Here is a 21,190-nt window from a genome sequence, read left to right on the forward strand (position 1 = left end):
TAAATATAACTTGGCATGGTCCTTCAGATTCAATAATAAATAAAATAATCACTTACACTTGTAAGGCAATTTAAAGTTTACAAACTACTTTTGATTTAACAAACTGATAATCTCTTCTAAGTAAACAATTGTCTCTGCCTTAGTGCTAAATCTGCAATTATTATTACATACTCCTATGAGTCAATAACAGTAGAAACTGTTCTTAAATTTCTAAAATAAAGCATATAATTCTTCAGGGGCTTTACTTAGGTCACTTGTATTAGTGTCATTTCCTTTCTATTACTCTATGCTGAAAGAGATTTGTGAGACTACAAATATACAGTTACCAAAATTCTTTTTTGTTTCTCAAAAATGTTTCCTATGGTGTGACATCCAGGGTAGTTATGGATAACTTCAGGGCAATTATAACCATAGGATTGAGACCACTGGTGCCACTGGGAATGAAACTCAATATTCTAGTGAACACACAATACTGGAGAAGGTTTAGAGCAAGCCCTTCAGTGTTAACTCTACACTTTTGCTTTGACAGAAATAAGTGACATTCAGAAGAAACCCTGGCTATTTGTCAAAGTTTTAATTTGAATAGGAAAATATTCAATTATATAATAGTCTACTTTGCTTTCCTCAGTGTACTTTAACACAGAGCAGTTCACTAATAGGGAAGTATTTACTAATTCACTGTTTAAGTCCATATTTAATAAAACTGATGTTAATACTTAAAGCGAAGATAAAAAGAATGCATTTACTTTGAACTTTTCAGGTGTATTGATTTACTTTCCACTGGGTTCAATAGGAGACATATAATTTAAGTCTTAAAGTAGTTTAATAAAACTGACGCTTTACAACATTATAGAATAAAACAGTAATATAAAGTTTGTCAGATTTACCAAGTTTAGCATCTGCCCACTTTAAATAAAACTATTTCATTCAAATCTAGGAACAGCATTAAAACAGAATTAGCTGTGTAAAGTATCTCAATTCTCCATTACAGTCTTTCCCTATACAGTATCATTTAGATATTCATTCTGAACAGTACCCTTATGTTACTGTAGCATTTCCAATATTTGACCATTTTTGACCTATTTTTAAAAACGCAATTTCATATCATTCACTCAAATAATTTGAAATTACTTTAGGTCAGAATAACTACAAAACTATGGTTTCTTGCTGGATTCTGGATGTCCATCATTGATATGGCCCTTGATCTGTATTGTATTCAGTGCTAGGTAACTTGTTTGATGAGACACTGGCTCTACAGTTGTAAGCAAATAAGCACCATCTCTGCAAGCAGCCACTGCAGGCAGAAATGACTCAACCTCACAGCTGAGGGAAGACATTCTTTCACAACCCAGGAGTAACTGCCATCCTTTGCTCCCTACACACAGTATATCACACACACAGAACTGCCTATATGTATAAAAATAGTTCTTTCAAAAATAAAAAGACTATCAGGATCAATATTCTTTTTTAAAAAAGATTCATTACAGATATATGTATGTTAATACAAATTTAGTCTACTGAATCAAAGTACAAACAAGGATTTTAACATGGAAATTCTAACTTCTCAAAGATATTTCTATGAAAAATTCTAAAATATTTGTTAAGTTGTATTTAATTGTCTCTAAAACTGGATTCCCTCTCTACAAGAGAAAAATGTGAGTACTGTACTTCAGGTCCAGAAGGTCTATTTTTAAACCTGTTGGAATCTCTCTACAAATAGCTTTCTGGAAATAGCTGAATAGAGGACACAGATTAATTCCTTGATCTAATATCAAGTGAGCTGTAAAATTATTTGTAAGTTAGTTCACTGGGTGGTTTTATTAGTAATAAAAATATTTTAAAAGAAACACCCAAGTTTCAAACCTGTGTCTGCTGAAATGACTTCAGCCGCTTCTTAAACCGTGACGGGAGAACAAAATCACAGCCCCTTGCCAGGAAAGCTAACTCTCCCCTTAAGTCCGGGTCCCTTCGTAGAGATGTTTCCTTGATCATCATCTTTGAAAAGTGGATGTTTACTTATCAAACTGTCCAGCACACTTCTGAAGATAGTCAGACTTAATAAGTTGTCAATCTCGTCAGGTAGAAAGTTATTTTTTTTCTTCTTATCTCCCAAAGAAATTAAGTTCAAGCATTGTGCTCTCCCAGCCTCCAGGGACCACAATCCATGCTTGTACTGACATGCAGCTGCTTCCCAAATACAGCCTGTGGCTCCCAAGACCTGCTCATAATTTTCAAGTAAGAAACACGGGCTGCAATGGGCCTGTTGCTCCTTGTAGGTAGCTTTAAGTCAAACTGACCTGCCCATGTGGAGAATACAGAGCCTTCTGGGAAAAGAAGCACCCACTACTCTGAGCACCAAAGTTAGAAACATTACAGCTGGACCTAAAAATAGTGACTTCTCAGATAATGCTAACTTCTTAAACTCAGAGTACATGAGGTGTCAAGCCACATAAAACAGTTTCTCCTCAAGCTAGGAGAGAACATGTAGAGCATTTTTGATTTTGCTATTTAATATTTTATGAAAAAAAGAACATGCTGCACTTCAAATTTGAAACTATTATTTTAAGAATAATTTTAAAAAATTCTTATTTGAAGGGAAGCAAATGTCTAAAACCTTCTAGATATAACCAGTCAAAATATGGAGAAAAACACTATCATCCTCAAACAGGAATATACAGAGATTTGTTAGTCTCAGATTTTAAAATCAAATCTTTTTTTTTTTTTTTTTGGTTAGTTTGCAGAAGACTATCTAGTGATCAAGCATACTTTTTTGAAGTGATTATGACTCTGGATACATTTGAAAATTTATTGTCAAAGCACTGGTTAGTTAAGAAAGAGAAATGATGGAATGCCAAAAGAAAGATTTAGATACACAGAAGTGAATGAAATTTGGTTATAATAAAGGTACAAAAGATGATCAAATAGCAATGACATAATACATCTTGAATTTGTGAGACTCGTTTTTCTTAAGCTTTCAAGAAATCTCAGATTTAAAAAAAATTCTATTATTTTATCATATATTGAATAGCTGCCTCATAGTTATTTACAAGCAAATCTTCAAGTATTATCTCATGTTTAATATTTAGAATTCAATATTTATTTTCAGTCATCCATATTATTCAATCCATACTGATTTTCTACTTCTAGAAAATATAAACCAAATATTACCAAATAAACCCCAAAACCAAAAACAGCTTACGATTCTCTTCTGCTGAACCTTTGTCTAATTTACTGGGAATTAAATTCTTTGGTTTTCCATTGTTTCCTACAACTTTTTTCTCGATTTTAAGACATTCTGGTAACACTTTATAACATGTATATTGGGCTTATATGCCTAAGCCTGTAGTTTTCAAATTTCTTTTTAAGCTGTAGAATTCTCCACTCATACTAAATCTTACCTGAAAGCTCTCAATATATACTATGATTGAAAGAGGATTACATTGAAACCACTGGTCTAATGCTTCAACCTGGGCCTTTCCTTTGTCTCCCCAATTTCCTCTCATTCAGGTTAACTCTTTGAGCTAGGTGGCTTTCCCTACACTCTTGTCTATAACGCTCTAATTCCTCCTTCATTATTTACCTCCAAATTAAAACATTAAAAAAGTCTGTTATGAATGCAGCTGGGTTTTTAGACTTGTGATTTAATGCTTTTTCACTTTAGCCACACCTTAGTTGTATTTCTCCCCTTCCTACAACAACCCATGGATTCAGGGGTGTGACTTTTCATCCCCTTCCTGAGAATACTCCTTCTCCTCAAATTATACACACTTTAACCATCTTTCGAAATTCAACTCAAATTTTACCTATTTCATGAAGGATTATCTATTTAAGTCCCCTTATTGCAATTCTCTTAATAAAATATTGTAGAGTCTTTCTTGAATGACTTCCACTTAACTTATTCTCTGGACGAACCAATGCTCTCCATTTTACCTATAGGAGAACCACCAATGCCCAGGACCACTGGTTCATGGCTAATAGTTTAGTTTCTGTTATGCTCTCATGTTTCTTATCTCAGTAGTTGAGTTCTATGCTTACTAAGAGTTGGTTGTATTTGTCCCCATCTGTTTATACTGGTTGTACTTTTTACAGTAATAATTCAATTCAATTACATAAACTAATGAAATATGAATGTGGAAAAAAGAGAGTTGATATTTCTAAAACTAAAACCCTAAGTTGAATATTTTATAAAGACTCAGTAAAGGCAAAAAACTACTAAAATTTTTCTGCTGTAAAATTAGTTATCGGTGAGATAAAGGAGAAAAATCATTAAAATCTAGAAGGTAACTACATTCAAATTGCTTCACTACTGACTTAAGTTTCTGGAAATCCGTTAACAAATATACTGAGTGTGATTTACTACAAAAAGATGTCATGAAACTTCAATTTCCAATTATGACACTCATTTCCAAAGAAAAGGCTTGGCTCTACATCAAAAGATCTGAATAATTAATGTTCCAAGTTAAAATGTTTAAGATACACATTTTACAGAATACATGGATAGAGTTTACAATTCCCTACTGAGTAACTATCCATCCCAATCATGTTCAGGTAAAAGGGCTTCTACTGCAATATTTTATAATCTGGCAATATTTTCCAATAGTGTCTAAACTTTTCAGGGTAAGGCCAATTGTAAAGTCATTCAATCACTCAACAAATATATTTCTGACACTTATTATGTGCAGTTACTTTGCTGGGTGCTGAGGATACGAAGAAGATAAGAAGTGATCCCTTTTTTTCTTCATCGCACCTAGCACAATGTTGGTTTAGAGCAAAGGACAGCAAATACTTTCATTTACTTCTTATAAATCTCTGGAGTTTCAAAGTCAGAACAATGGTTAAGAGGCTGTCCTGCTACCCCTCTTAAGCAGGAAGAAGACATTTCTCCATGTCTTTTGATGGTGAAATAAGCTCTAAGTTTTTATTTATCCAATGGCTTTCCAAAAAATTCACAGGGAGAAAGGCCAGGTCCCCTAAGGGGGTTAGGAAAGAACTGGTCTGTGGCAATGAGTTATTGATGGAGAAAGACTATTATGAAGTTTGTTTATTTGCTTTTTACATATTTACTTGTGTCTGTATGGAAGTATACCTGCTTGGTTCAAGAAAGAGTCTGAGAATGTGAGTTAGTTTCAAGAAGTATATGATAACTGAAACATAGCAGCAAAGAACATGGCTTTTAGAGTGACCTCTTCTTTACTGGAAAAAGATCAAACAAGGAATTTCACTATCGACACAAACACGGCCTATGATCTGCTCTCTTCTCTCTTTACTTCAGTCACAGAGAAAGTGGTACAATCCTTGGGGCTGGGGGCTGGAAGGGAAAAGCTGTTTCTAGGTGAGAGGTTTTCCAGGGAGGAACTAAACAGAATGAGGAAGAATAGAAAACTATAAACATATAGTTTATAAATTCAATTTGCAAAGATGGAAAGTTTGTCAGTCATAATGGAAAGAGTCGATTGTAAGGGTCTTCCCAATGTCCTTCTGGAATAAACCATGCGATACTCTCTCCTGCCCTCTGCAGCATACATGAAGTCCTTCCTAACAAGACAGCTAGCCAATAGTGTTTCCTGCACAGCAACCTGCATCTCTTTTTGGCCTGCAGATCATTCATGCACATACACTGCCTGCAGACAGAGGATGTCCTGTCTGGACCATGGGCCCAACCTGGTCTTCAGGGCAACTGTGTTAAGACAGCTTGACTAGAGGATGGAAAAGACTGGTGCTCTCTTGCTGTGGGAATGACTGGGATATATCAGTTGTTACCTTAAGATCCAGCTGCCTTGACTGGGGTTCCTTTCTTGTGTTACCATTCCGTATATGTTCTCCCTGAGCAAACATGCTTGAGCAAGGAGGATAACCTTTCTCAAAGAGAACCAGCTCAGTGGTGGATTCCTGGGTTACAGGGTTTTACAGGTTCCCTGGCAGAGGTACATACGAGAGAGACTGGCCTCTCCGAAATGACTAAAAACTATAGAACTGTTTTAAGGATAGCCTCCAACATATCAAGCAAGAAAAGATATTCCTTTATCATGTCCTGAAATGACCTACAGAACTGAGGCGTGAGTCCAGAAAGAGCCCATACCCTAAAGGAAGGTGACAGTGGGAAGGAGATAGAAGGATAAAACTGTGTGTGACACCCAACATATTGTTTTTGTAGGATTCAGTCTTTGAAGTTTAGTTTGGAACTCAGAATGGATTTTCTAGAGCTTTCCAAATCCTCTCATAACTCCCTGCCCTTCCCCCTCTGAAAATGAAGACAGTGGTGATATACAATATTAATTCACTCTCTTCAGAAAGCATCAGCTCTATGGGATGTTTTAAGGAAAAAATGGGTTGATTACACAGGATAGAGAAAATTTTGAACATTTGCTGAAGACATGAATCACTTATTTTGACTTGTATAAAACTGCTAAACAGTTAATGTTGTATCGATATATGCAATGTGTTGTCCTAAAATAAGTCTAGCCTTTATTTTATAAACTAACATGTAAAGTCATACCAGCCTCAGGTGACAATGACTTTGGAGACTGAGATAATAGCACTGATCAAGACCACAGAGTTAAGAAGACCCGTTGGGATAAACAAGGCAGCAAAACTGCGAACATCTGAGTGAGTGATAGAAACACGTAGCATAGCAAGCCTGGGAAATCAGCTCAGCTGTGAGGACGTGTGTTGAGGTGAGAAGAATCAGGTCCAGAAAGACATGAGAGTCACTCTGAAGTGACATCAAAAGATTTTGCTCATAAGATGCTACAGGGAAAAAAAAGTTACATATGAAAGAGGAAGTTACGCTACATCAAGAGAGTACTTCTGATTTTAAAAAGGAAGCTGGCTGTTTTGAAAAAAAAAGCTAAATCAGAAGCCTTTTTCTGTCTACACAAAAATTTGTACATGAATGTTCAGAGCAGTGTTATTCACAGTAGCCAAAAAGTGGAAACAACTGAAATGTCCATCAGTTGATTAATGGATAAACAAAATGTGGTATATTCATACAATGGGATATTATTTAACCATAAAAAGGAATGAAGTACTGATACATGCTACATGATAAATCTTTAAAGCATTATGCTAAGTGAAAGAAGCCAGACACAAAAGACCACATATCGTATGATTCTGTTTACATGAAATGTCCAGAACAGGCAAATCTATGGAGACAGAAGAAAGATTAGTGATTGCCAGGGGTTGGAGGGAGGGGGGAATGGGGAGTGACTGCTAATGAATACAGATTTTTTTGTGGGATGATGAAAACGTCCTGGAGTTGGTGCTGATGGTTACAAAATCTTGTTGAATATACTAAAATCTATTGAATTATGCACTTTTTGTGTGTGTGATTGTATTTTATTGATGTAGAAACATAAAGTGATACAATGAACACTATAGGGCATATAGTTTAACTGAGGTACAGTTGATGTACAATATTATATAAGTAACGGGTATCAAATATAGTGATTCTGAATTAGGCACTTTAAAAAGGGTGAATTTTGTACTATTATATCTCAACTTAAAAAAGCCTTTCTCATCTTGGCTCTAACTGGCAGAGCAGTTAAAAAAGCTAATAATAACTTGGAATCATAGACTTTGTTTAAAATATCATTGTAAATAAGCTTTAATAGAGGAAATTGATTATAAGCTAATTACTCTTAATGCTAAATTTTTATATCCTCCTTTATGCTCCAACTTGGTGTTTTCTCATTGTCTTATTAATAGCTTGCTTTGTGTCACGAATGTTATTTTACTTTTAGTAATGCAACACTGGAGTGGGGGAAGGAGGCTGGTGGTTGATGTTGGTGGTAATCCATGGTTTCTTTGCTCCTCTAGCCTTAACCTCATTGGTTGTAGCAAAACAGGAGGACATCTAATTAAGCATTTTTGTGTCTTGCTTCAACTCCTCCAAATGACAGGAACACATTCCATAGGAAAAAGAACCCATAAATCTAATATTTTTAACTCTCAGTGTTCCTAATACTTAGGGGTAGATGCTCTTCTACGATCTGGGGCAGGCAGAGATAATTAAGAACCTAAAATTATTACATATTATAATTCTTGGATAACTGGAATTTCTGGTTCATAGAGTTCTGTACTTCTTAGTCTGCCTTTCTTCTTCCTTCAGTAATTACTTCAAGTAGAGACTATTCATTATAGAGCATAAGAATTCAATTTTGGCCTATAAACATGTTAGACAACTCAAGTTCGAAGGAATATAGGGTTTCCAATCCACTGACACTGCCATGTTGAATATCAGTGAATGCATGGTGACACTACTATAAAATCAATTGCCCCAATGTCTTTGTTGGCGGTTTGCATGTGTGTGATGTCTCAGGATTTTGGGTGAGGGCTGAATTAAGAGATGTCAAAAAAGAAGACTGATATATGACAAACCCACAGTCAACATCGCTGTCAATGGTGAAAAACAGAAACCATTTCCACTAAGATCAGGAACAAGACAAGGATGCCCACTCTCACCACTATTATTCAACACAGTTTTGGAAGTATTAGCCACAGCAATCAGAGAAGAAAAAGAAATAAAAGGAATCCAAATGGGAAAAGAAGAGCAAAGCTGTCACTGTTTGCAGATGACATGATATGTATAGAGAATCCTAAAGATGCTACCAGAAAACTACTAGAGCTAATCAATAAATTTCATAAGTAGCAGGATACAAAATTAATGCACAGAAATCTCTTGCATTCCTATACACTAATGATGAAAAATCTGAAACAGAAATTAAGGAAACACCCCCATTTACCACTGCAACAAAAAGAATAAAATATCTAGAAATAAACCTCCCTAAGGAGGTAAAAAACCTGTACTCAGAAAACTGTAAGACACTGATGACAGAAATCAAAGATGACACAGACGGATGGAGAGATATACCATGTTCCTGGATTGGAAGAATCAATATTGTGAAAATGACTATACTATCCAAAGCCATCTACAGATTCAGTGCAATCCCTATCAAACTACCAATGGCATTTTCCACAGAACTAGAACAAAAAATTTCACAATTTGTATGGAAACACAAAAGACCCCAAATAGCCAAAGCAATCTTGAGAACAAAAAATGGAGCTGGAGGAATCAGGCTCCCTGACTTCAGACTATACTACAAAGCTACAGTAATCAAGACAGTATGGTACTGGCACAAAAACAGAAATACAGATCAATGGAACAGGACAGAAAGCTCAGAGATAAACCCATGCACATATGGTCACCTTAATTTTGATAAAGGAGGCAAGAATATACAATGGAGAAAAGATAGCCTCTTCAATAAGTGGTGTTGGGAAAACTGGACAGCTACATGTAAAAGAATGAAATTAGAACACTCCCTAACACCATACACAAAAATAAACTCAAAATGGATTAAAGACCTAAATGTAAGGCCAGACACTATAAAACTCTTAGAGGAAAACATAGGCAGAACACTCTATGACATAAATCACAACAAGATCCTTTCTAACCCACCTCCTAGAGAAATGGAAATATAAAAATAAACAAATGGGACCTAATGAAATGTAAAAGCTTTTGCACAGCAAAGGAAACCATAATCAAGATGAAAAGACAACCCTCAGAATGGGAGAAAGTATTTGCAAATAAAGCAACTGAGAAAGGATTAATCTCCAAAATTTACAAGCAGCTTAGGCAGCTAAATATCAAAAAACAAACAACCCAATCCAAAAATGGGCAGAAGACCTAAATAGACATTTTGCCAAAGAAGATATACAGATTGCCAACAGACACATGAAAGAATGCTCAACATCACTTATCATTACAGAAATGCAAATCAAAACTACAATGAGGTATCACCTCACACCAGTCAGAGTAGCCATCATCCAAAAATCTACAAAAAATAAATGCCGGAGAGGGTGTAGAGAAAAGGGAACCCTCTTGCACTGCTGGTGGGAATGTAAATTGATACAGCCACTACGGAGAACAGTATGGAGGTCCCTTAAAAAACTAACAATTGAACTACCATATGACCCAGCAATCCCACTACTGGGCATATACCCTGAGAAAACCGTAATTCAAAAAGTCATGTGAGAAGCAAGAAAACTACAATCCTGCGTCCTGTGGAACAAAACCCATATTCACAGAAAGACAGACAAGATGAAAAGGCAGAGGGCTATGTACCAGATGAAGGAAAAAGATAAAACCCCAGATAAACAACTGAATAAAGTGGAGATAGGCAACCTTCCAGAAAAAGAATTCAGAATAATGATAGTGAAGATGATACAGGACCTCGGAAAAAGAATGGAGGCAAAGATCGAGGGATGCAAGAAATGTTTAACAAAGACCTAGAAGACTTAAAGGACAAACACCTAGAAGAATTAAAGAACAAACAAACAGAGATGAACAATACAATAACTGAAATGAAAACTACAGTAGAAGGAATCAATAGCAGAATAACTGAGGCAGAAGAACGGATAACTGACCTGGAGGACAGAATGGTGGAATTCACTGCCATGGAACAGAATAAAGTAAAAAGAATAAAAGGAAATGAAGACAGCCTAAGAGACCAGAGACAATATTTGAAGAAATTATAGTCAAAAACTTCCCTAACATGGGAAAAGAAATAGCCACCCAAGTCCAGGGAGTGCAGAGAGTCCCAGGCAGGATAAACCCAAGGAGAAACATGCCAAGACACACAGTAATCAAACTGACAACAATTAAAGACAAAGAAAAATTATTAAAAGCAACAAGGGAAAAATAACATACAAGGGAACTCCCATAAGGTTAACAGCTGATTTCTCAGCAGAAACTCTACAAGCCAGAAGGGAGTGGCACGATGTATTTAAAGAGATGAAAGGGAAGAACCTACAACCAAGATACTCTACCCGGCAAGGATCTCATTCAGATTTAATGGAGAAATCAAAAGCTTTAGACAAGCAAAAGCTAAGAGAATTCAGCACCACCAAACCAGCTCTACAACAAATGCTAAAGGAATTTCTCTAAGTGGGAAACACAAGAGAAGAAAAGGACCTACAAAAACAAACCCATAACAATTAAGAAAATGGTAATAGGTACATACATATCGATAATTATCTTAAATGGGAATGGATTAAATGCTCTGGCCAAAAGACACAGGCTCGCTGAATGGATACAAAAACAAGATCCATATATATGCTGTCTACAAGAGACCCACTTCAGACTTAGGGACACAAACAGACTGAAAGTGAGGGGATGGAAAAAGATATGCCACACAAATGGAAATCAAAAGAAAGCTGGAGTAGCAATACTCATATCAGATAAAATAGACTTTAAAATAATGTTACAAAAGACAAGGAAGGACACTACATAATGATCAAGGGATCAATCCAAGAAAAAGATATAACAATTATAAATGTATATGCACCCAACAAAGGAGCACCTTGATACATAAGGCAATTGCTAACAGCTATAAAAGAGAAAATTGACAGTAACACAATAATAGTGGGGGACTTTAACACCTCACTTACACCAATGGAGAGATCATCCGAACAGAAAATTAATAAGGAAACACAAGCTTTAAATGACAAAATAAACCAGATAGATTTAGTTGATATTTATAGGACATTCGATCCAAAAACAGCAGATTACACTTTCTTCTCAAGTGCACGCGGAACATTCTCCAGGATAGATCACATCTTGGGTCACAAATCAAGCCACAGTAAATTTAAGAAAATTGAAATCATATCAAGTATTTTTTCTGACTATGACGCTATGTGATTAGAAATCGGTTACAGGGAAAAAAACATTAAAAAACACAAACACATGGAGGCTAAACAATACGCTACTAAATAACTAAGAGATCACTGAAAAAATCGAAGAGGAAATCAAACAACACTTAGAGACAAATGACAATGAAAACACGACGATCCAAAACCTATGGGATGCAGCAAAAGCAGTTCTAAGAGGGAAATTTATAGCAATACAATCCTACCTCAAGAAACAAGAAAAATCTCAAATAAACAATGTAACATCACACCTAAAGGAACTAGAGAAAGAAGAACTAACAAAACCCAAAGTTATCAGAAGGAAAGAAATCATAAAGATCAGAGCAAAAATAAATGAAATAGAAACAAAGAAAACAATAGCAAAGATCAATAAAACTAAAAGCTGGGGAGGGAGGGAGACGCAAAAGGGAAGAGATATGGGAACATATGTATATGTATAACTGATTCACTTTGTTATAAAGCAGAAACTAACACTCGATTGTAAAACAATTATGCTCCAATAAAGATGTAAAAATAAATAAAACTAAAAGCTGGTTCTTTGAGAAGATAAACAAAGTTGAGAAGCCATTAGCCAGACTCATCAGGAGGGAGAGAACTCAAGTCAAGAAAATCAGAAATGAAAAAGGAGAAGTTACAACAGACACCGCAGAAATACAAAGCATCCTAAGAGACTGCTACAAGCAACTCTATGCCAATAAAATGGACAACCTGGACAAAATGGACAAATTCTTAGAAATGTATATAATCTTCCAAGACTGAACCAGGAAGAAACAGAAAATAGGAACCAACCAATCACAAGTAATGAAATTGAAACTGTGATTAAAAATGTTCCAACAAACAAAAGTCCAGGTCCAGATGGCTTCACAGGTGAATTCTATCAACCATCTAGAGAACAGCTAACACCCATCCTTCTCAAACTCTACCAAAAAACTGCAGAGGAAGGAACACTCCCAAACTCATCTACAAGGCCACCATCACCCTGATACCAAAACCAGACAAAGATACTACAAAAAAAGAAAATTACAGTCCAATATCACTGATGAATACAGATGCAAAAATCCTCAACAAAATACTCGCAAACAGAATCCAACAACGCATTATAAGGATCATACACCATGATCAAGTGGGATTTACCCCAAGGATGCAAGGATTCTTCAATATCCTCAAAATCAATGTGATACACCATATTAACAAATTGAAGAAGAAAAACCATAAGACCATCTCAATAGATGCAGAAAAAGCTTTTGACAAAATTCAACACCCATTTATGATAAAAACTCTCCAGAAAGTGGGCATAGAGGGAACCTACCTCAACATAATAAAGGCCATATACGACAAACCCACAGCAAACATCATTCTCAATGGGAAAAACTGAAAGCATTTCTTCTAAAATCAGGAACAAGACAAGGATGTCCACTCTCACCACTATTCTTCAACATAGTTTTGCAAGTCCTAGCCACGGCAATCAGACAAGAAAAAGAAATAAAAGGAATACAAATTGGAAAAGAAGAAGTAAAACTGTCACTGTTTGCAGATGTTATGATACTATACATAGAGAAGCCTAAAGATGCTACCAGAAAACTACTAGAGCTAATCAATGAAATTTGGTAAAGTTGCAGGATACAAAATTAATGCATAGAAATCTCTTGCTTTCCTATACACTAATCATGAAAAATCTGAAAGAGAAATTAAGGAAACACTCCCACTTACCATTGCAACAAAAAGAATAAAATACCTAGGGAGACAAAAGACCTGTATGTAGAAAACTATAAGACATTGATCCAAGAAATTAAAGATGATAAAAACAGATGGAGAGATATACCATGTTCTTGGATTGGAAAAATCAATATTGTGAAATGACTATACTACCCAAAGCCATCTACAGATTCAATGCAATCCCTATCAAATTACCAATGTCATTTTTTACAGAACTAGAACAAAAAAATCTTAAAATTTGTATGGAGACACAAAAGACCCCGAATAGCCAAAGCAGTCTCGAGGGAAAAAAATGCACCTGGAGGAATCAGACTCCCTGACTTCAGACTACACTATGAAGCTACAGTAATCAAGACAGTATGGTACTGGCACAAAAACAGAAATATAGATCAATGGAACAGGATAGAAAGCCCAGAGATAAACCCACGCACCTGTGGTCTACTAATCTATGACAAAGAAGGCAAGGATATACAATGGAGAAAAGACAGTCTCTTCTATAAGTGGTGCTGGGAAAACTGGAAAGCTACGTTAAGAGAATGAAATTAGAACACTCCCTAAGACCATACACAAAAATAAACTCAAAATGGATTAGAGACCTAAATGTAAGACTGGACAGTATAAAACTCTTAGAGGAAAACATAGGAAAAGAAAAAAAAAAAAAGTCACGTACCACAATGTTCACTGCAGCTCTATTTACAATAGCCCGGACATGGAAGCAACCTAGGTGTCCATCAACAGATGAATGGATAAAGATGATGTGCCACATATATACAATGGAATACTACTCAGCCATATAAAGAAACGAAATTGAGTTATCTGTAGTGAGGTGGATGGACCTAGAGTCTGTCATACAGAGTGAAGTAAGTCAGAAAGAGAAAAACAAATACTGTATGCTGACACGTACATATGGAATCTGAATCTAAAAAAAAAAAAAAGGTTATGAAGAACCTAGGGGCAGGACAGGAATAAAGACACAGACATAGAGAATGGACTTGAGGACACGGGGAGGGGGAAGGGTAAGCTGGGACGAAGTGAGAGAGTGGCATGGACATATATACACTACCAAATGTAAAATAGATAGCTAGTGGGAAGCAGCCACATAGCACAGCTCAGTGCTTTGTGACCACCTAGAGGGGTGGATAGGGAGGGTGGGAGGGAGACGCAAGAGGGAGGAGATATGAGGATGTATGTATAGCTGATTCACTTTGTTATAAAGCAGAAACTAACACACCATTGTAAAGCAATTATACTCCAATAAAGATGTAAAAAAAAAAAAGAGAGAAGGCTAGAATTGATGGTCAAGGACCCTAGGGCTGAGCATTATGTTGCAAATGTAACAGCTGATGGAGCTGTGTCTCTTGGATGTCAAAGTGCCTTTTGGATGCCTGGTTTTAAAGAGGGCAGAATTGTTGTATGTTTATCTGCTGACAGAATGATCAAAGGGAAAAAACTGATGACTGCAGGGGAGAAAAGGGTCAATCACTGGAGGAGTATCCCTGGGTTGATGGGAGAGGAGGGGATCTAGAGCACAAGTATAGAGGATGGCCTTAGAAAGGTGCCCGGACTGTATATGCACGGCAACAGAAGGGAAGGGAAAGTATATAGGTACTGATATGGCTAGGTGGGTGGCTACAGGTCTCCTCGTATTGCTTCAGTTTTCTCAGTAAAATAGGAACCAAAGTAATTCGCTGAGGGCAAGGATGGAAGAGATGTTAGAGGACAGAGAAGAAACTACGAAAGAGTCATTTGCAGAGCGGGAAAGTGAGGGAGTAGGGAAACGTAGTAGGACTGCCAGAGTGCTAAAGGTGCACTGTATGTTGGCAGTCATAAATTTAACACAAGACCACCCAGTATGGTTGTGTGATATTCTCCAGCCAAGGTCAGCTGCACAAATAAAAGCCCAGAGTAGACAGAAACACATTTAACATGAGTTGGAGTTTTCCCAGATGAGTACCACAAAATAAAGGCAAGGCATGGAAACAGAGTACATTCAGAGAGTGATTTTAATGATGAACTATGACAGTGGTTCTCAAACAAGATCATGTATGAGAATCACCTAAAGGGCTTGTTAAAGCACAGGTTGCTGGGCCTCAACCTCAGAGTTTTAATTTAGCAGGCCTGGGCTGGGGCCTGAGGATATGCATTTCTGTCCAGCTCCCAGGTGATGCTAATGCTGTTAGTTGGGAACCATACTTTTAAAGCCACTGACATAAACAAAGGACCAGAGAATGAGTAGCTAAAGAAGGGCAGAGGACAAGCTCACTGGAGGAGAGATCAAAGAACTGAGAAGCATGTACTGAATGCCTCATCTACTGAAAACTCACAAGAATGTTAGCAAGTAGTATTGGAAAGTGTCATACAGCCAGGAATTAAAATCTTCAGGAAATAAGGGAAGGGACCTGGGGGTGGTAGATGACTAAAATCAAGGAGGGGTAGTGGGTGGCAAGTCTGATGACATTAGCTCAAAGTTGAGGGAGGGTAGTTTCAGAGAGGTGGGAAAAAGAATAGCCTGGAAGCTGCAATGAAATGTAAGAACATTTACTGCTCCCTCTAGATCCAGTGAGACAGGGGGTGGAGTGGGAAAGAAAAGTGCCATCATTTCACATGGCTATAGTACTCTTAGGGAGAAATAGGTTTCAGTTAGAACAAGAAGGTAAAGGGAATGTTTAGAAAAGAGTTTGATGACCTAGGACATTTTGCCAGTGGATGATCAAGAGGGCATGGTGAAAGGATTTCAGGGCTGGGCTCAGAAAAGGGGATGTACAAGAGTAGGGTGAGGAGGAAAGTGATGATCTGGATTCCTAGACTTCCCTGGTGACTAATGTAAACAGGGATGAAGGGCATATCAGATTAGTCCTGATGGTCTTAAGGCAGAAATGGTGAGGGGGACCGAGGACTGCTTACCAGGATCAATCTGAGCTCTGGGAGCTCCTTTTCGCTCCTGTTCTGGAGGCTGTAGGGGGGGCTATACTTAGCAGAAGTACCTGGATATCTGGGTCTCGCATTTTACTTCTAGAGGAACATGCATAATTGGGAGCATATTTACCCCTCCCCATTTTTTTGTGTACACACAGACATATCAATAACAAAAAGGGATCACACTGGTACATCTGTTTTGCAATTTATATTTTTATCTATTTATCGTGACCATTTTTCTACATTAGTACACACATATCTATCATATTCTTTTGAATACAGGTGGGGACATATCTGAGATAAGTGATGTTGATTAATTAGAACAGATGGAGATGCAAAAGGACCTGATCTCAGAAGACATTAAAGGTGGAGGGGGAACACTGGTTGAACTCATTCTGCAAATTTATATTTGTCCCTGGCCAGATCCCTTTTTACTTTTATTAATCTACATGGTGGTTAATGAAGTAGAAGGGAGAATCGTTTCCTATTTGAGTGTTTTGATTTCTAGTCAAACATTTCCAGCACTGAACTCAAGAAACCGTCAGCACCTATAAAGCTGGGGGAGAAGAAACATTTTCCCTCAATGACATGGCTGGTTCATCTTAATGAAGGCATGGATACAAACCTAGAAAGTAAAAAGAGAAATGCTCCAGAAGAAACCTTTAATAAGGTTCCAAAAGTGTGCTTTGATACAATTTTATTTATTTACATAATTATTCTGCATTTAAATATATATATGAAATTATAGAATATAATATCTAAACTTTGAAAAAACCGTAATGTTAGATCATTAACCTAGGAAGGCCCATTATTGCCCCTGGAATGGTATCTCAGATACATATTCCTGATCAGGGTCAGAAAAAACAAAGTAAGTGCTAGTAATAAGTGTAAATCCTTCCCACCTTAAAAGATTACTCTGACCCTCTTGGGCATCCAAAAACAAACAAACAAAAACAAACAATTGTACTGAAATTAAGTGTCCAGAAAAGTTCTTTTCCAACCTAAATCCATGGGGATGAAGATGGGACTTCTGAGAATGGGGAAAAGGAATTTTCAAGATTTAAACAAACAGCTTGTATATGGAGGTACTACACTAGGGCTTGAGGGTGCAATGGTTAATAAGGGAGCACCCTCTCCTCAAAATGCCTACAGTCTATAATCAAGAAATTTCCATCCTGCGATAAGGTAAAATGATCTACACTTTTAATGGGGTTCTCCCCTCTTGCCAGGGAAGGTGATGGGATTTTTCCCCAGAACACCATAGGTTTTTAGGTGTTAAAAGCTAGAGGAATTAAGAGGCCAGAGGTCTGGGTGATATATTTGAGTCTTGCTGAGGCACCACCCTCAAGTCCTAGAAGGGAACCTTATGTCAGGTCCTTTTGCATGCACCCTTGAGAAGCCAAGGGCTGGGAAAGAGATGGCCTTCAGGCAAGAGGGCAGAGCTTCCATTTGAGAAGGGGGCAAAGTAGACAAGCAAAAATCCCTTCATCTGATTATTCATTCACTTTTTTGTTTATTCATTCAATAAATACTTATTTAACGCTACCATTTGCTAAATAAAGGCCAATAGATAGTGGCTCAGGCAAAGAAACTTGAGAGGAATTCATAAATCTCTCTGCATGTGCTTACATTTTTAATAGGGGTATGTTTGGGAGCCGGAGATTACAATTTTGGAGTCTGAAGTGGTAAAAGAGAAGATAAGGTACGAATTAGGTTGTGAGATAGAATGTCTGCTTAAAGTCTGACTTAAAAACTGCAGAAAAATGATGGGAGATGGGTCCCACCCATTTAACCCTTTACTTTATTAGTGTGAATTCTACTAACTTGGAATTTGAAATAATATAAGCACAGCAGCCTGATATTTCCCTTTATACTCTCTTGGAAGGGGAGTTCTGTTAAGCCCATTTCGTTTGCCCTTGATCATCGAGATTAGACTACCAGAGAGCCTGGGTTTGAGAGAAACAATGGATTTATGATCTATCCATCTAGTCTCCCTTACTGGATTCTCCTAGGACCAAAGGCTTATATTTGTAAGATAGATGGAGAAGACTAAGGTACATTTTGATGTCTTGGAACAGTATGGAAATGGTCTAAGCCAATGTGAGAAATAAACCTCTACCCTTAGTATCATTAACACTGTAATAACACCAACATTTAGGACCTTAAGTAAATTAATTGGATAAGAGCAGGGTATCCACATCCAAATGCTCTTTCCTCCAGAGAAACTTCCTTGAATTCCACAAGCTGGGATCTCTCTCTCCATCCTCTGAACTCTGTAGCACTTCACTTATCTCTCTCATGGAATCCATTCTTTCTACTTTGCATCACAGTAAATAGCTCATCTCTCCTACTAGACTGTGAGCTCCACAAAGCTTATGATGTCTGATTTATCTTTATCCCCAACTGTGTGCTGTACACAGTACATGCTTAAGCTATTTAGAAACTATCTTTTTAAAAGCATTTTAAAGCATTTTAGCAACCTCCGTTTTGCATACCGATAATGTATTAACTATGTTGAAATAAACTTCTAGGCTCAAGATGGAGCTGCTTCTGCCATGTCATCAAACCAAAACTTGGATAACTTATGTGTCCCTGTAAATGGTCCACTTGACCAAAAATGTTGTATATTCAGTCAGCTAATCCCCAAATGCCAAGCCAACTGTGGGCCTTCTCACCCCAAACAAGGTTGACTATGAGGCCCCAGCCAATCAGATATTTGCCTCTTCCTTTTTCTTCATTTTTTATCCTATAAAAGCTTCTTGCCTTCCACTCCATTTTGCCGCTCTCCAAAAGGAGATTCTACTTCATGAAGTGTTAAATAAAGTCTGTTTGATCACCTAAATTGTCTTCTTTAATCATTTTTTAACAATTATGAATGATCTTTACCACATTATTAAGATAGATCCAGCTAAAGTTCACACCTGGCAATACTCTGATAATAGTTTTACTCTTTAATCTTGAAATTAATAGTTTTTTTAAAAAAATTAAACATTAAAATTTTAATTTGTAATTTCTAGTAATTCAGACAGGTTTCCCCCTCAATTAGTGAAATTTGTAAGGTTTCACTAGACTTAAATATTATAGTATAGCTTAAAAAAAAATCTTCCTCTTTCATTGAAGAATTCTTCCCCCTGCCCTCCACTCTTTCCATTGAGACAAGCAGTAATGGAAATTTCCCCCTGGCTTTGTTTTTACTAAAATTAAGTAAAAGTAAATAATTTTCAGGGGAGGCAAGGGTTTATTATTTTAACCTGTGAATAATAGCCAACAGGTTATTGCCCCATACGGCTAAAAACAGACCAGAAACGACTGTAATACCATCTGCTGGAGGTAATAAAACATGGAATTAAAATATCATTTATTACGTGAACTTCCAAAGCAGTACAATTTTTCTCAGTGTTTAAAAAATTTTTTAATGTCCCATGTCAAAACATGTCCTAAGTAATTCACCCATTTGTTATTATGAAACCCTTTGAAACCTCAGCCACACCTCCTTTCTCTCCTCTACAAGCTGTTCTTTTTATTTTTAAATTGAAGTATCATTGATTTACAATATTATATTAGTTTCAGGTGTACAACATAGTGATTTGGTATTTTTATAGATTATACTCCATTTAGTTATTATAAAATATTGGCTACATTCCCGATGCTGTACAATATATCCTTGTAGCTTCTTTATTTTCTCCTTAGTAGTTTGTACCTCTTAACCCCCTTCCCCTATCTTGCTCTATCTCCCACCCCTCCACCCACTGGTAACCACTAGTTTGTTCTCTATATCTGTGAGTCTGTTTCGTTATATTCATTCATTTGCTTTAATTTTTTAGATTCTACATATAAGTGAAAACATACTGTTCTCTTCTGTTTAACTCATTTCAGACCCATCTGAATAACATCTCAGCTATTCTAGGACCTACAGGATTGTTTCCTGTCACTTAGAGTCTTTGTGAAAAGTGTATGTACACAGGCAAACACTCATTTGTTGACCAATGATATAGATAACTTGACACAGTGAGAGAGTTCATGAGCAAAGTAAGGAAAAAAGAACAGGCAATAAGACGGGATGAAAAGGAATCTGTTTTGCCACATAGCACAGGGAGTTCAGCTCCGTGCTTTGTGACCACCTAGAGGGGTGGGATAGGGAAGGTGGGAGGGAGATGCGAGAGAGAGGGGATATGTGGATATATGTGTATGTATAGCTGATTCACTTTTTTATACAGCAGAAACGAACACAACATTGTAAAGCAATTATACTCCAATAAAGATGTTAAAAAAATAAAAGGAATCTATCTTAAGTGGAAAAGTCAGAGATAGGTAGTGACTGGAGAGGAAAGGGGAGAAAGCTGTGTAGATCAGAACCCATGATGAAGGATTCTGAAACTCTGCGCTTACTTACTTTTCTGTTTCTACTGGTACACTGTTTTACTGCCATCCATCATTGGTAGTTTTTGCTATTGATATTTAATGATGTTTCCAAGATTTCCAATGTCTTTAACAAAATATCACACCGAACCTTATCAAAAGTCTGTTTTGCTGATCTACTATGAAATAATATCTAGACTAAGAATTAGCAAACATTTTCTGTAAACGGCCAGATTGTAAATATATTAGGCTTTAAGGTCTCTGTTGTAACTACTCAGCTTAGTAGGCAGAGCACAAGAGCAGTCATAGACCATATGTAAGTGAAGGACTTTAGCTGTGTTCCAATAAAACTACTTACAAACACAGGTGGCAGGTCCCATTTGGTCCATGGGCCACAGGTTGCTGACCCGATTTAGACCAATATCCTCTTTATCAATCTCTCAACATCCTCCTAGTATTTTCTATTTGACTCCCTCTCCCAATATAGGTTTGAATA

At 36.8% G+C, this 21,190-nt stretch overlaps 1 protein-coding gene across 5 annotated transcripts in view; it reads right to left on the minus strand.

Annotated features, from left to right (window-relative positions):
• PPP2R3A (protein phosphatase 2 regulatory subunit B''alpha) overlaps positions 1 to 21,190 on the minus strand; it is a 221,725-nt gene that overhangs the window by 138,252 nt on the left and 62,283 nt on the right. Inside the window, exon 1 of one of the 5 annotated variants that reach the window (XM_029213678.1) lies at positions 1,864 to 2,131. The exons of the other annotated variants lie outside the window; for them this stretch is intronic. Coding sequence (XP_029069511.1) covers positions 1,864 to 1,995 — 132 coding nt within the window. The 5' untranslated portion in view covers positions 1,996 to 2,131. Of the gene's footprint in view, positions 1 to 1,863; positions 2,132 to 21,190 lie in introns of those variants that run through there. 5 annotated transcript variants of the gene reach the window in all.

Source organism: Monodon monoceros, unplaced genomic scaffold (genome assembly GCF_005190385.1).
Source record: "Monodon monoceros isolate NGI ecotype Baffin Bay Population unplaced genomic scaffold, NGI_Narwhal_1 Super_Scaffold_11, whole genome shotgun sequence".
Lineage (NCBI taxonomy): Eukaryota > Metazoa > Chordata > Mammalia > Artiodactyla > Monodontidae > Monodon > Monodon monoceros.